The 15,561-nt window shown below is 44.6% G+C and overlaps 1 protein-coding gene across 5 annotated transcripts in view; it reads right to left on the bottom strand.

Moving 5' to 3' along the window:
* WDPCP (WD repeat containing planar cell polarity effector) overlaps positions 1–15,561 on the bottom strand; it is a 142,703-nt gene that overhangs the window by 4,185 nt on the left and 122,957 nt on the right. For all 5 annotated transcript variants that reach the window (XM_010706458.3, XM_019612552.2, XM_019612554.2 and 2 more), the window contains 3 exons: positions 7,015–7,138; positions 1,752–1,846; positions 572–600 (listed from right to left, as the gene is read on the bottom strand). In XM_010706458.3, coding sequence (XP_010704760.1) covers positions 572–600; positions 1,752–1,846; positions 7,015–7,138 — 248 coding nt within the window. The remainder of the gene's footprint in view (positions 1–571; positions 601–1,751; positions 1,847–7,014; positions 7,139–15,561) is intronic.

Below are 15,561 nucleotides of genomic sequence, written 5' to 3'. Positions count from 1 at the left end.
TAACTTCGTATAGCATACATTATACGAAGTTATACGAGCTTGGGGATGAGGCACAGTCCTCGTCCCTCCCCCCCCCCCCCCACCACTTGTGCAGCTCCTGACCATGCAACAAGTACCCACACTGCCACAGAGTAAAAGGACTGAGGCTGGTTGGAGGAGAAGGGCTAGGCCACTTTTTTTTTTTGGCAGCACCTTGCAGTTAAATCAGCTTCAAGTGATCATGAAAACCCAGGATAGGATTTCACTCCTCTCTACAGCAGTCTTGCTGCTTGTAAGCACCAATGGAAATGCCAGCTAACTCACTGAGATGAACGTGGATTGAGGACAGTAAGGCCTTTCTTGTGTTCTATTCAGCAGCCAGTAGATGACGACCATTTTTGACTGTCATGCACTCAATCCGCCACAGTCCTGTCCTGACCATGCAGTATGCAGAGCCCTCCTACCGATCCCAGCAAGAGCCTGCAGGCAGGCAGCTTGCAGGAGCAGGCTTGGGGAGTTTCAGGAAGTTGCAAAAATAAAAGTAAATAACAACAAGCAGAAATTAAAAATAAATAAATCATGTGTGCGTTACCTGTTCTGTAGGAACTGCTCTCAAATTTCCTTTAAAAAAAAAAAACAAACCAACAACACAGAAGATCACCATGTTATTTACATTCCATTGAACTCGTTGAAAAACCCAAATAAACAAGGGTACAGCATTAGGTAACTCTTTCCCTTTTTTTTTTTATAGGACACAGCTATTTTATATCCTGTTATTCAATGGCTCAATTAAAATATTTAATACATTGCTCCTGCAGGTTCATACATGTAGGACAGATTTATTTCTTCAAACTCTACGCCAGGTTAAAGCAACAGTGATTTGCGCACACAGGGCAGATTGGAGACGTGGGGCAGCAATGGGACCGGGTTCTCACGTTGTCCCCGCTCCATAGGTGCTGCTGGCAGTGGGATGCTCACTGTGCAGTCCCTGGGGAGCTGTGGGGTGCCTTGTGAGGGCTGTGCTGTTGGAGGTGCTGGGGGGTGAGGCTTCATGTTACAGCTTGAGCAGAATTACCAGCCGCACACGTCAGAGAGAAGTCCTGCTGCAGGCAATAAGTGCCTCGCTTGGTGCCAGCTGGGGTGGCCTCTGGTCTCTCCAGGCAGGGCATTCTGGCTGAGGGGAGGGAGCCTAGAGGAAAGTAGGGGACTGGCTCCCTTCTTACAGCCCCATTGTACAGGCAAGGGGCACCCAGCAAGACAGAGGGCAAAAAATCCCCTCTCCCTGCACAGCTGACATTGGAGGAAGACGTTCACTAGTGTCCTGCTGGAGCACTCCTCCATTACACTGCCAGGCTACTTTGGATCTGGCCTTGGAGGACCTGGACAGCCATATGCATTTGCTGCAGAACTGCCGCAGAAGCAGTGTGAACTACTGCCTTGCTAGCTTAAAGCTGCTGGGGGACCTGGCCATTGCACGCCCAGAGCAACACCAGAACTAACAGACACCTTGCTTGTCTTCTGACTGTGTCAAATCAGGAACAGCACTGCAGGATCAGGAGCTTCACAAGATCAGGAGACTGACTTTATGACCTGAGAGCAGGCGCTAGGAACTCTAGCTGGCACCTGCTGCAGAAGTCCCTCTTCCTGCTCTGCAAAAGAAGCTCAAGGCTTATTTAACTCCTAAACTCAAACTCTTTGTCCAGATGCCAATCACTGTTACTCTTTTATCTCCATTCAGCTGCATTACACTCAGAAGCAACCTGGCTGCTTACCTTCCTGGTGCCCAGAAGAGGGTTTCTCCATCAGGGAGGTGACACCTGCTCCAGGCTCCCCATCACTGGACTTCACCAGTCCACAGCAAGTGGGCCTTAAAAAGAAAGCAGATGTGATAGGAGGGGAGGGAGCAAAGGAGGTACTGCAGAGCAGGTCTTATCAAAGCATACAAATATCTAATGGGTGGATGGGGCCAGGCTCTTTTCAGCAGCAATCAGAGACAGGACAAGGGACAACGGGCACAAACTGAAAAAGTTTGTTTTTCCCAATGCCTTTTTTCCCCTCTGTACAATCAACAAATACACAGTTAGTAGAGTGGCATAGTTAGGATGGTATTTTACAGGTTTTATAATTAGAAAGGCTATTGCAATGGAAAGAGATAATCAAAATAAATGAAATGCTTACCCGTATCCTAGACACAGCAAAAAAAACAAAAACAAACAAACAACAAAAAAAACACAACAACAACAACTCCAAAGGAAGCAATCTCCAGAAAGAGATCCTTCCCTAGTGGCAGTCAGCCCTTAAATGGAGTCTAGGAGAGGTGTAGCCAGGCTCCACCCCTTTTGGTCACACAGCTGAATTGCCTTCACCTGTGCTCCCAGGGCTGACTCAGTGCTTTACCCAGGTGGTCAATCAGTGCTTCAGGCCGTGATTCAACAGTTCCCATACACCCTCCTACCAGTGGAGAGATGGCTATGCAAGCAGCTGGGCATCTGCCATGCAACTAAAAGCAACGCTCCTCATCTGCTTTCCCAAGCCACGCTTAAGCTGCAGTAATGCAACTTCAGGTCGTACTAAGCTTTATTGGTTCAGCAAAAGAAACTAAGAAACTTCATTGGAGACCAGATTATGCTGGTTGCAGAAATGAAGAGATTCTTCTGCTCTTTGACCCCATTATCTGCTCTGTAGTACCTTGATCAGCTTTCTTAAAGACAGCCTTGAATTCTGCCGAGACCCATAAACTGCTTTTTTGGCTGCCAAATTGCCATAACCCTTCTATTTTTATGTTTTAAAAGAGCTTAAAACCGTCCATCCTCTTTGGACATGTCTTTAAAATTGACCAATACTAGGAGGATTTCATGTATATCCGAAGGCTTAGAAGAAGATGTTACTTTTACCCGGCTTCCAGTTTTACTGTCAACAGACATGAAAAGCCCAGCGGGGATAAAAGGAACTTAACCAGTTCTGTCTAATGCATATAAATCTACCTAAGAGCTCAAGGCACTGGAAGTACTCAATGCGCTGCATTTATCTGAGCCTGAGATAGTGAAGTGGGTCTTCAGCCCATGTACCACATGTCCCATCCAGATGCCAAGTTAATATGAATTAGGAGACCGAGATGAATAAACAAGGTCAGCCCAGGCTGGGCCAAATTGAATCAATGCAAAATAATTGTCAGTATTTTCTGTCAGCAATGGTGGTTTATCTTGGCTCGGGATTCTCGGCGCTGTAGGTTATAGAATGTTTTCAGTGGAAGAGTTGGCAGACATTGTATTGATTTTTCTTTGTTTTGTGAATGCTGGAAAAATTTCCATTAAGTCTACGTGGTGCTCATGTGACGAAGCCAAATTTATTTTTCAAAACTTTTTGTGCTTCAAGTGAGCTAATGTGGCCATGTAGCACTCTAATTTAATCAAGAGGACCTTTGTCTGGAATCAAGAGGCTGTGCAGTGCACCTCAATGCATCTTGAGCACGTATTGGCTAATAAGAGTTAATTTTGTATTGTCAAGGTGCTGTGCACGTGCTAACTAATTAATTTGCCTGACATACTGTGTCTGTTTGCTGCTGCCACCTTCCTGATGCACATGAAGCTCCTGTTGCCTTCATTGGGGCTGAGCAGGGTTGAAGGATGAGTTCTCTGGCTCTTTCTCTCTATGCTGATTCCATTACCAATGTATATAGATAGGAAAAACTGTCAGGTGGTGCTCTTAATGCTTCAAGAGATGTGACTGGTTTACAGTTCAAAATATACAAGCATGCCTCTGAGCTTTGCATAGCAACTTTGTAGAGGAGTAGAAATATGTCTGTTTTTCAGTACGTGAAAAGAGACAGGAAAGTTTTATGATAAAAAGACTCTGAGATCTTGTAAAAATATCAGATCTTATAAAAACACTGCCCTTATTTACAGGCAGCAAAAGAGTTATGCTGGTCAGAACATTTCCACAAATAGAAAAACAAATAGGAAAAAAAAATGAATAATGAGAGAGAACAAGAATTGCTGGGCTGTGGCATATCTGCCGTTTGGAAGGGCAGAATGACGGTGGTCAACTCCTAAGTCAGAGATGAGACTTGTAAAACGTTCCCAGTTCTGTGGTACAGTGGAAGAAACCACACAGCAAAGAAATTGCCTTACCTGGAGCACTGTCCAGCACTTTTCACAGCCCACAGCTCTGTGGCACTGTTTGGAAGGTTGATTACATGTCAGCACTGACATCACACGCTACTTCCATAAAACACTGCGGAGTTACTCCAGTTTTCTTTGCCATCTGTAAAACTCCTTTTAGCCCCATATGAAATTTTCTGCTTTTTGGCTGCTAGGGCAAAACAAGCAGCTAGAGTTTGCCCATAATAGGTTCTCAGGGAAATATATCTTCAAGACTATTTTATGATCTATCATTTTGGTCCTGGTCACAGGCTCTGCCATTCCTCATTCGGCAGAGCCAGAAAGGAGATGGTGGTGTTAAGAGTTAATTGATTTGCTAATTATGCAGCCTGAAAACTGCACTTCTGTTACACATATGCTCCCTGAGGGGCATCAGTAACAGGTTTATTAAGCTAAGCTCTGTCTTCAGAGCTTGCCTGGGGCCTTTGCCTAGATGCAATTCATGAGATACATCTCAGCTGTTCCAAAACAGAAGCATGGTCTGTGTTTAAATACAGGAGGAGAAATAGTTGAGGTATGTGCTGAATATGATCTTCCAGAACCTTGGGTGAGATAGAAATTTGAGACTGTATCTGGGTCTGATGGGGTGGTGATGTTTGGCAGTAACACAAGCCAATGATTTTGGGATGCAACTAGCTGGTACAAAGTCATAGAGTCAAAGCAGATGAATAAAGGACTCCGGGAAAGAACAATGAGCAGCCATTGAGTGCTGTTCTTGCTAAAGACTGAAAAAGTCCCACTGTGGTGTCTTGCAGAGATGCAGGGGGCTCTGCTAGCCAAAGGCAGCACAGCCTGGTAACTTTGCTGTGTACATCTGAATTTACGCATGCCAAGTGTATGTGAGCACATACATGTGTGTGTGAACATGTACTGATTTTGTGAAACTTCTGATTTACTTGCACAAATAAGGCTGTGGGGTTTTAATCACGCCAAATATTGATGCTCAACTTGCAAAGAACATTAGGAAGTTGGATGCTAGGTTGGAAAGGGCCTCTGAAGGCCATCTGGTCCCATTCGCTTCTCACAGCAGGTTCAGCTGTTAAGTCAGATCCAGCTTCAAGGCTGTGGTGCATGACCCAGCAGGGACCTGTGGCACTGGTGAACACTGGGCAGCTCACAATGAGAGCAGCAATACCTCCCCTTGTGCTAAGCTTGGGGCAACCCTCCTGAGCACAGAGTTGAGCTTATCATGCAACAAGAAGCGACATTTGCTGTATGATGTCATGGTATGCCAATGTGCAGGGGAACGAAGCACACAAAAGCTATAGGCTAATGTTGCTCCTCAGGCTGCAAATCAAGACCTTCGTGACAATGTCTCATGGATTTCAGTGATGTTGAGGAGGCAAATCAACAAGGTGCCTGCAGTAATACACACAAAGCAGAGCTTGGCCAGGACAGGAGGCTGTATGATGCCTGGGGTAGGGAACAGAAAGGAATTGTAGTAAATCTATTACTAAAATGGAGTTTTTGTCTCTTCTTTTTGTCTCGAAAGACTTCAGAAGCAAATAGGGAATGATTCAGGCTGTACATTTATCTCACTGGTGAGCAGAATACATAAACACTGAAAACTAGCATTAAACAGCGTGAGGAACTGTAAGTCAATAACATAACAAAAAAAATGGCCAAGCTAATGAACAACGGAGGGCCTTTGGAGGGGGGAGGATGTGTCCTGGTTATTGATTTTGAAACTGCAGGTAGTGGTTGGAGGCTGTGGAGAAGTGGACAGTGAAAATGTCAGATATGCATTTATGATGTGGGAAACTGGTTAGAATAACAATGTAGCTGTGCACTTCCTAAGGTGCTCAGCTGCAAGGCACTCTGCAGCTGCCATTCACACTTTGCAGTATTTTAAGGTGTTACTGTTGCCATGTTTCAGGTGAATTCCCAGAGGCAACAGAAAGCATGTAAGTTCTAATTTTGGGTTCCTATGTTGAACCAATTTAAAGACACTTCCTAAAATGCTGCTTAACCATCTGCTCATCACAGAGCATGATGTTTCCTGATGCCGCAGATTAGGCAGCGAAGTCTCCAGTAATGCTGGAGTATCCTGGCCAGAGAGATGAGCCACAAATGTGATTCTGGCCCACACAGAGTGTGCTCAGCACGATTGTATGCAAACAGGATGACTCACCAGTGTGGAAGTTCAATGCTGTACTCACACTAAATTTACTAACAATGTTTTTACATACAGTAGGGACAGAAAATATACTCCCTGTAAATAAATAACTATTTCTTTCCTATCAGGGAAAACAGGAGAAACAAACTATTTTTTTTATCTCTGTGAAGAACTGTTTCATTCTCATTTCCAATAGGTTGCACAGGTAAGCATCCAGATGGGCCCTGAATATCTCCATAAAAGGAGACTTCACAACCTCTCTGGGCAGCCTGTCCCAGTGCTCAATCACCCTTACTGTAAAGAAATTCTTCCACATGTTAGTATGGAACTTCCTATGTTCAAATTTTAGACCATTACTCCTTGTCCTATCACCACTCACTACCAAGAAGAGCCTATCCTCATCCATTTGCCTCCCACCTCCCTTTAGATATGTTAGTTAGCATGTTAGTTTCTCTCACAGTGAACAAGTTCCTAGTTTTAATCAACTTCAGCACAAGTGTGCTCTCGTAACATCATCCTGGGGATTTTGAACCCAGAGCTGGTGATGAGCTTACAGGCTCCAGAAAAGATCACTCTGGATGTTTAGAAGAGCTGCTTACACCCACACCTACCAAGCATAGCATTTCCATTTCTGCATTTCTCTCTTCTGCACATTTGTTGAAGCAGGCCTGCATCTACCCAAGTGTTTTAATTCAAAAGTGGTTGTGATGGTGCAAGACAACTGGAGCCATCAGGAACAAGCACAGCAGCTCAGCTCACCTGTGGGAAGAGGCCAGCACGGCCGGGCTGGCTGTGGGCATGTCATGCTCAGTTTGGTGCTCTGGGACCTGACCACCAAAGGCCTCGTACGATGTGTCCCCTTCATCTGCATGCCCCAGGAGCTCTGCAAGAACAAGCAAGTTACGGGATCAGGCTGGCTCAATGGAAAAGCACCAAGCAAGCTGCCAGCTGTTTGCCTGAGGTGTCACAGAAAACCATATGCTTATGTACATTTCACTCTTGATTTCTTTCCCTGAAAAAGAGGCCAAGTAGCTGACTACCAGCAGCAGCTGCCATATGGATCCAAGTACAGCGGGATGGGACGGGACCCCCCCCATGCTTGTGTAACTTAGGATCATTGGATCATTAAGGTTGGAAAGACCTCAAAGATCATCCAGTTTAACTGTCAGCTCATCCCCACTGTGCCCACTAACCATGTCCACATCATCACATTTCCTGAATTATTCTTATCTTTGTTCCAAAAATATTTTAGTCAATGATCAAGTCCCGAAGCCTTCAGACACGTGAAGGACGGGCCTTCTATTCCCAAATTCCAATCTGAGCCCTCTGGGGAGGGGAATTGCTTTAAAATACCCAAAAAACTTGGAAATACAGAGGAGGAACTGTATAATCAAAGTGTGACGCTTAAAATAAATATATAGTGTAATCAAGCCGCAGGCTGGCAGAATTTGGATTAAGGAAAAATGCTGTTACAGATACAGACTCTAAAAGATTTTTTTCTCAAAATCATAAGACCCTTTTGCATTTATTTATTTTTTTCTTTTTTAATCCTGTTTTTCTGCCCTTGTTCTCTGCCTTCCTGGATCCTGTATAAGCTAATCTGTGTGATACCCATGGCAACACCATGGGCAGTGCAGAGAACATAATGCTCCTGTGAACACTGCTATACTGCTACTTTACATTTTGACCAGGGACTCAGGATGCTCACCAGATTAGGAGGGCAAAGCTACTTGTAAGCGTTTCTGCATCTCTCAGTCCTAAAAAACAAGTGCTGTCAGATTGCTGCAGACTATTCCTACACTCCATGCTACCCAGATACTGTTAACGTCTGCAATGCGCAGGAAGGTGATGTGTAGCAGTTGACTGGGCTTCCTAAAGTACCCCATCTTTTTGGAGCTTCCCTTTCCCAAAGAGGGAATAATGTAGAGAATCGCTGCCAGCAGCCAACTCAGTCAGGGGCCACACCTCCAAGCATGCACACAACACTGCAATAAATAAATAATAGACTTGCCTTGAATAATAAACCAGCTTTGGTGCATTTTTTCCTTTATCTTGAATAAAAAATACAGATAGGAAAAAAAAAAAGAAAAAAAAAAAGGAGGGAAGAAACACGAGCAATGCTCTATGTCTAGGAAGCTCTAGGGCAAGTGAAGTGGGTTCCTCTGAAGGTCTCTTGTTGAGGCCTGTGCAGTGAGCAGCCACGAGAAGAAAGGAAACAATGACAGCAACCTAAAAGGCACAGGAAAAGCTGTTTTTGGTGTGTGTGAAGAGCTCTGGGAAGTGGTTTACACAGCATTCCTTCTGCTGTACGCTCAGACAAAATCCAGCAGTGCTCTCGCAGGATGGGTGTTGACACCCTTTTCTTGGGAATATGGTTCTGACTGCCACATTCTGCCTGTTCATTAAGTGCTTGGAAACATCAAACCCTCTAGCTTTCTAAATGATAAGGCTAAGCCACACTGGCTGAGTCAAACTGGCGTCATTCACCTATTTTTTCACTTCTTTTCACCAACGTCTGATTTCCACAGCTTCCCATTACTCCAAGGAGCAATGGCATTTTGGAGTGTAAAAGCCTGAGAAATGCCAGGAAAGGAGAGTGTACTGAGAACCAAAATAAGATTTGGTCAGCTTTGACCTCTTCCCATCGTCGTGTTGCCTCACATGTTCTCTTCCCTGCTCAGAATCCTGAGTGGGGATGAGAGCAGTTCTCACCTATGGGGAATACAAATGGCTTTCTTTGCTTTTTCATATCTCAGTTCAATAGCTGAGACTGAAGTCAGGCTGCTAACACTGAGCCTGTCCTGTCTGAGTGTACAGCTGTGGTGTTGCAGTGCGACATTAGATACGATCAGGTGTCACAAAACCTGAAGTGAGTGCTCTACAGTGAAGACATACATGTTTTTGCTGTGGGACACTGGCCCATTTTCCCTGGGGGAAGGGGATTTGAATCCAAATTTGAATTTTGAAATCTTGAGAGTTGATATTTCGGCTAGCATTGTTTCATCAGTAAAGTTATTTATCAGATGCAATAAAATGAATTAAATCATGCTACAAATATTTATCTACTAAATCCCAGTTGTCACAAACAGTGTCAGGATAATGTTGTGCCCACACAACCATACAATGCACATTCTGTATTTCCTCAATTTGCTGATGGCTGCTCTTAATCCACCTATAGCACCGGACAGAAAGAGCCCAGGAGATTTCTTCAGAAGACCCCTGAAAGTTCTCCTATGCTTTATGGAGCAGGATGCACACCGAACACAACACAGGTTCTGAGACCTCAGCCTTCCCTGCATCGCTATTTAACTGTGTCTATCCTCCATTGGATCAGTGTCTGCAAATCAGAGGCTGTTTCCATTCTCCAGCCTCCTCCACGGGCTTTCAGGGATAAAAAAAAATAAAAAAAAAAAAAAACATTTGAAAGTATGCAATCACACAGCAAAACGAAAGCCTTCTTTGAATATTGTTTGCAAACCTGACAGCTCTACTTAACAGAAGCCATTACATTATTTACAAAGTAGCAGCTGCTCTTGTAAAAATCCAGCCTTTTCGGCATGAGAAATAAACTAGTTGATAAGTGAATGATAAGCCATTTGACTTCTCCGTTGTGTGCTCAGCATGGTATGCAGAGCCAATTCTGTACAATCTGATGTTTACAGAGCAATCCTAATGCACGACCTCCTTAGGCAACGGGGACACAAGGAGCCTTTAAAACGCTGAAGCAAGCATTTAATCTGAACTCTTCATGCTGATCTTTGAAAAATTCAATAAGTTCAAAAATGTAACTCCTGCTAAAGATAAAATATCAGGTTTTTGCTTCAGGAGTTGCAAATATATACCAATGAACTCCCAGTGAACCACACAGACTTTAGGCACGCCGCTCCTCTTGGTGAAGAATTGAGTATATCATAGCATTGTTTTGGAAAGAAACAAATAAAAGGTCCAAAGGAATACAGATGGTTAGGTAGAGGGAGTGATGTAAACACCACAGAAACAGCCTCAACAATCACACCTTCTAATTGAGGCAGTTCAACAAAATTCCCTTTTTACTTGAGCAGCTACTTCCACGTTAACAAATACCCATCTCCAGGTATTACGTGAGCCACTCTCTATTTTGTTATTATAATTCTGACATGCTGAAATCTCTCATGCTGAGTTAGCCATTCTAAGGGAAATAAGTGCAGCAGGAGCTGCCACCCAACCTACGTGGAAGCTCTTCTACAGCCAATGGGTTACCTCTCCACATACCAAATCAGAGGGAACGTCACTACCGACAGGAACATGGGCAGCTCTCTTTCTTCTGGGAACAACTGTTTTCCCAACATTGTCTTTCTAAATTAAACAGAGACATTAAAATCATTTCGTTTCCTGCAGGGAAACCACTTTGGAGCACCCAGCTTCGTTGAGAGGTGTTGGGAATATAAACTCTGCTTCTTCTGCTTTGGTTTTCTATGGCTTCTTATTTCAGATTACATTATTTTGTTAATTCCCAGAGCTGCCATGCCTTCATTTGACAAACATTACTTGTTGAAATACTGTTTTTACAGTACTTTCAGAACCTATTGAGAACAGCTGTTGCTGCCGAGAGCTGGAAAAGGCACATTCAATCTGAATATCTCCCATTTGTGCTATAATTTAACAATTCGATACTTGAGAAGATAAGGTACTTCAATCACTACTAAGTAGCAGCAACTCTTAGCACGAGCACAACATGTCATTATTTCACTGATTGGATATTAGGCATATTAGCAGCAGCAAAATGGCTAGGCGGGTGTGCCAGGAAGGGGAATAATTGAAATAAAAGTGATGTGGTAGTGGTAAAGAAGCAGTTAACATTCACAAACAACTCTTTTTTTGAGTAGGGCAGACAGACTATAGCATTTAGCAGCCTTCCGTAGCTTGCAGTAAAACCTGGCTTTAGGTTTTCTTTGCGTGGAAATGCCAAGTCCTCGCTAACTCCAGCAGAGATTTCAATCTTGACTGCTCATTTGCTCTGCTAGAATTATACACAAGATTAAGCTAACCACTATATAGGCTGAACAGATTGTTTTATATCTTCCTGGAGCCTAGGTAATCAGGTTCCTCAGAAATTATGCTAGCAGTACTTAGTTTAAAGAAAAAGGTGTGTCTTACAGGAACGATCCAGATGTGGTAGCACCAAGCTGTGATGGGTCGCCAGCAGAAAATCTGAACAGCCAAGGATTTGCTTTGACTCCAGGCCCTCTCCACCCAAAGGCTTGACTGGTGTCCCAGCAATGGAGAGCTCGTGTCTCCAGATGTTATCAGGTTGCTCAAACTGTGTGAAGTTTGCCTATAATCTTGGCAGCAGGGAGCAGCTCTCCTCTTGACTGCCAGTATATGAGAAGGAGTCGCAGTGCCGAGAAGGAACCGGAGTGCCAAGGCTCAGCCCGGCCGCCCAGGGCTGCTTGTGTTGAGCAATTAGAGCAGGCGCAGGAGGGAGGATGCTCCAGGTGACTAGGCATTTTCTTTGTTTGGTAAGTGGCACTTCAGATCTTTTTTTATCCTATTTTACTATCTAATTCCAGAGTAAGACTGCGCTAGTGAGCGCAGACGTTCCCACTGTCCGGGTGCGTGCTCTGGAGCATTTCAGCTAAAGCTGAAAGCTAAAGTCCGGGAAGACTTGATCTTTCGTCTGTGGTGCTCCAGAGATGCCACTGCAAGGTCCAGCCCAGAGCTGCTGAGCAAATGCTGCTGAGCAGCGTGCTCCTCTCCTGCTCACCCTGACACTGCATGCTGGGCACACCCTCTGCCTGGCATCTCCAGCCCAGGGACCCAGCTGCTCACTGCCAGCTCCTGCCCTGCAGGCAGAGAGCAGATACGCCAGCCAGGGGAGAGGAAAACCATTTTGGGGAGTTAATTGAGACAGGGAGACATCCGCAAGCACAAGAAACAGGCTAGAAGCCTGCAAAAAAAACACTGCCAGCTGGAAATTGGCCAAACTGATAAAGGGGAAAAGAAATTGAGGGTTAAACATTTTGAATGCTGAAGGCTTGGAATTCAAAGTGGAGCTCTAGGAACCTCCGAGCCACCACATCCATACAAAGAGGCTCCAGGCAGACACAAGCCTTCTGCAGGACAGCTTTCTCATCCCACACAGAGCTTCCAAAATGGCTTGGATGAATGGTTGAGGGATATCTCATGGTAGCTGGGAGTGCTTGTGCAAAGGAATATGATGCCCAAGGGTGAGATGCTGTGGAGTGCAGGAGCTGCTTTCCAAGGAGAATGGGAAGGGGACTGCATCTACCCACATGAGGCTGGAAGTATGACGAAGCTGTGGATATCTTCCCTTTGCTTGACAGAAAAAAAAACCTGCTCCCTTAGACAGGAGGGAAGGGAAGCTGAAGCATCAGCTCCCATACCTGATGGTAATCCTGTTTTCACCAGGTCTATACAGATTGAGGGATCACAACGAGTACCATCCCCTAGGTGCTACTCAACAAGGTCACCTGGGTCTTCATACAGGCTTTTTTCAGTCAGCTGAGGTCAGATCCCTTTACAGCAGAGGCTGCACCATCAGCCCACCCTACAGCAGGTACAAGAGCAGTGTAAGGACAGCAAGGCATGACCATGGCACACTATGGCTCCTGGTGCAGGAATATATTTGTAGGTGGAAATGTCTTAGTTGTACTTAGTTGTATTATCAAAACTTTTGGAGCAGGTGCATGACTTTGCCATAGCGCTGGAGCAAGGCTAGAGTTCAAGAGTTAGCTAATTGTATCTCTCTCAAAAAGGAATTGCCTCAGACCAGTTAATTTGTCAAGATAACGAATTGCAGCAATTCTCCTCTTTTGGAGCTGGGCCACTAACACTGATCTGAACTGTATTTAAACTCTTGATGACAGAGACTGAAAGAGATATTGCAATACTGGAGGTACAGGTTCCTAAAACAAAACTGCATGTATAGCTGGTGCTGAGAGGCAGTGAGGGCATGCGAGTACACATCCTGCATATCCCTGAGATATGAAGAAATTCCTCGGGGCACTGACTCTGGTGCCTGGGCAGGCAGAGTTCATCTTGAATCTTTGGGAGTGACTGAGGTCCAAAGAGGATAACATAGTACCCATGGAGTCATTTTTGCTATAGGAGATAACTCGAGCAGAATTTTTAACTTCCCCAAAAAAGAAATAAACCCCGGAGTACTGATCTGAAGTTATTGCCACAGCTTTCTGGTAGCTGCAGTAAGACCCTCTGTGGGCCTGATGCTGTGATTCCTATGGGACTGTACTCTGGCAAGACCCAGATCGCTCCTGCATTTTCTTTTTGTTTTTCCCTTTTCCCTTCCCTTCCCTTCCCTAAAGACAAACATGTTGGGATCAGAGGAAAAGAAGAAAACCTACAAGGACTGTCACTAAAAACACAGTCTCAGCCCACTTACTATCCTCTCCTGCTTGAAGTGAAGCAGATAGTGTCAGGCCAAGTGAAATGATGTGTGTTTTTATGCCATAAGAGAAACACGGGAGCAGAATGAACCCCGTAAATTGATTTATGGGAACTGAAAGGATTTGGGGGTAAGCAACACTGTCCCTGGGAGGATGCTCTGGGAATGATTAAGCTTTTCTCTTGGCATCTCTGGGGTGCTCCTCCAATGACACCAGGTCAAAGCCTCTCTGCTACTGGCATCTCCTATGAGTGGAGTGGGACACATCAAAGCCTCTCCCACTTGAGTTTTCTGCTGTTAGAAACAAACACGGATATTTTCAGGAATGATTTCATGCTGTTAGGTAAAACCAGAAATAACACCAAGTGAGGACAGAGAGCTGTGTAAGACCTTGGACAAGGACACTGTGCCTCTTGCTTGGCATTGGCACACCCCCTTTGAGAAAAGGTTGTGCTGACAACAAACTTGGTTGTTGATGAATATGTGACTGTGTCCCTGCCTTATAATGTAGCAGTGTGAGGCATCAGCCAGGCAGCCCACTTCAGAATAAGCTGGCAGAACGAACTACAGACAAATAACTTTCTTTCTCACATTATTCAGAATGATCTTTCCCTACCTGTGAGTCCACTTAATTTAGAAACATGGCTTTTATTTTGCATTAGATGCATCCACAGGCAAAGTTCTTTCAAAATAGTTAATCTGGTCATTGTCGTATGTAAACAAGCCTTTAGAAATTGATGGGGACGGTGAAGAACTCAGAGGGCATGACCATGGACTTCTTAGCCAACCTGCAGGCACTTACATAGATCTACCTTCCTTGGGGCTTATCCAGAGCTTACAGGGAGCTGGGTTCAGTTCAAACAACACTTTTTCAAATTTATGATGAAGAAATGGGCGTTTGAAAACTGACTTCTGCTACTGTCCTCTCAAGCGCCAAAGCTTGTGTTGTCCTCACCTCTAAATGCCATGGTCAAGTGGTACCTTGGATGTGGTTGGACTTAGGAGGGTTCACTGCACATAGAGTTGATCCAAGACTGGAGATGAAGTGCATGCAGCTTCTTCTAAGACAGGTGAGAGTCTTCTAAAGGGCAACTTCACATTCCTTGCGGCTGGTTTCTTGCCTTCAGTTGCAGAAGCAATGTCTCACAGAGCGCAGATTGCAAAGAGAGGCTTAAACTTCATGGTAGAAAATGAGGGAAAAAATATATCTTTGCAGCACGGGTTGTCTTGTGCAATACGTGCTGATTGGTTTTTCCTCTCAAGACTTTTCTGTAGCTGAATTCCCTGAGGGAAGGAACTGGCCCTCTCAGTCCAGAGATCTGGGCTTCAGCTGCTTGGCCAGTGTATGTGGTGGTCATGCAGTGATGTGGGATACGCACAGTGACCAACATCGGCACCCCTAGTTCCTGCTTCATCCAGTGTGTGATGTGACCCAAACACCCACCATGGTAGGGACTGACCTTGTTTTCTTGGGGAATCCAGTGTAAAAGTGGATATAACGATGCTCTTGACACTTACCTCACAGGATGTTGTGAAGCTTAATTAAATGTGCGTAAAAGCATTTTGAGATCCTTAGATGAAAGGTGTTTTTATAAATGCAAATTATAATAATTACTGCTAGTAACCACCACCAACTACAGAAACAATTAATTCAGGTTGCCACAGGCCATCACAACAACGTGTGCAAAGAGGCATTGGACATTTAATGACATATATGCTGTGTGAGAACTAAAAGCCTTAAAATGCTGTAAACAAAGAGGAGAAAGCCAGGTACTCAGGCTAGGTGCTTGGAGCTTGCCCATGTACAGCTAGCAGATGTTTCCTTTGCTGCTTCCATCACCCTGTGCTTTACATAGTGGCTTCCTCCCAAAGGGAAGAGCATCAGTGGTGATAAAGTTCAGACC

This window comes from Meleagris gallopavo, chromosome 2 (genome assembly GCF_000146605.3).
Source record: "Meleagris gallopavo isolate NT-WF06-2002-E0010 breed Aviagen turkey brand Nicholas breeding stock chromosome 2, Turkey_5.1, whole genome shotgun sequence".
Classification (NCBI taxonomy): Eukaryota; Metazoa; Chordata; class Aves; order Galliformes; family Phasianidae; genus Meleagris; species Meleagris gallopavo.
Note: the sequence above shows the minus strand (reverse complement) of the source record. Positions and strands in the feature narration are given on the sequence as shown.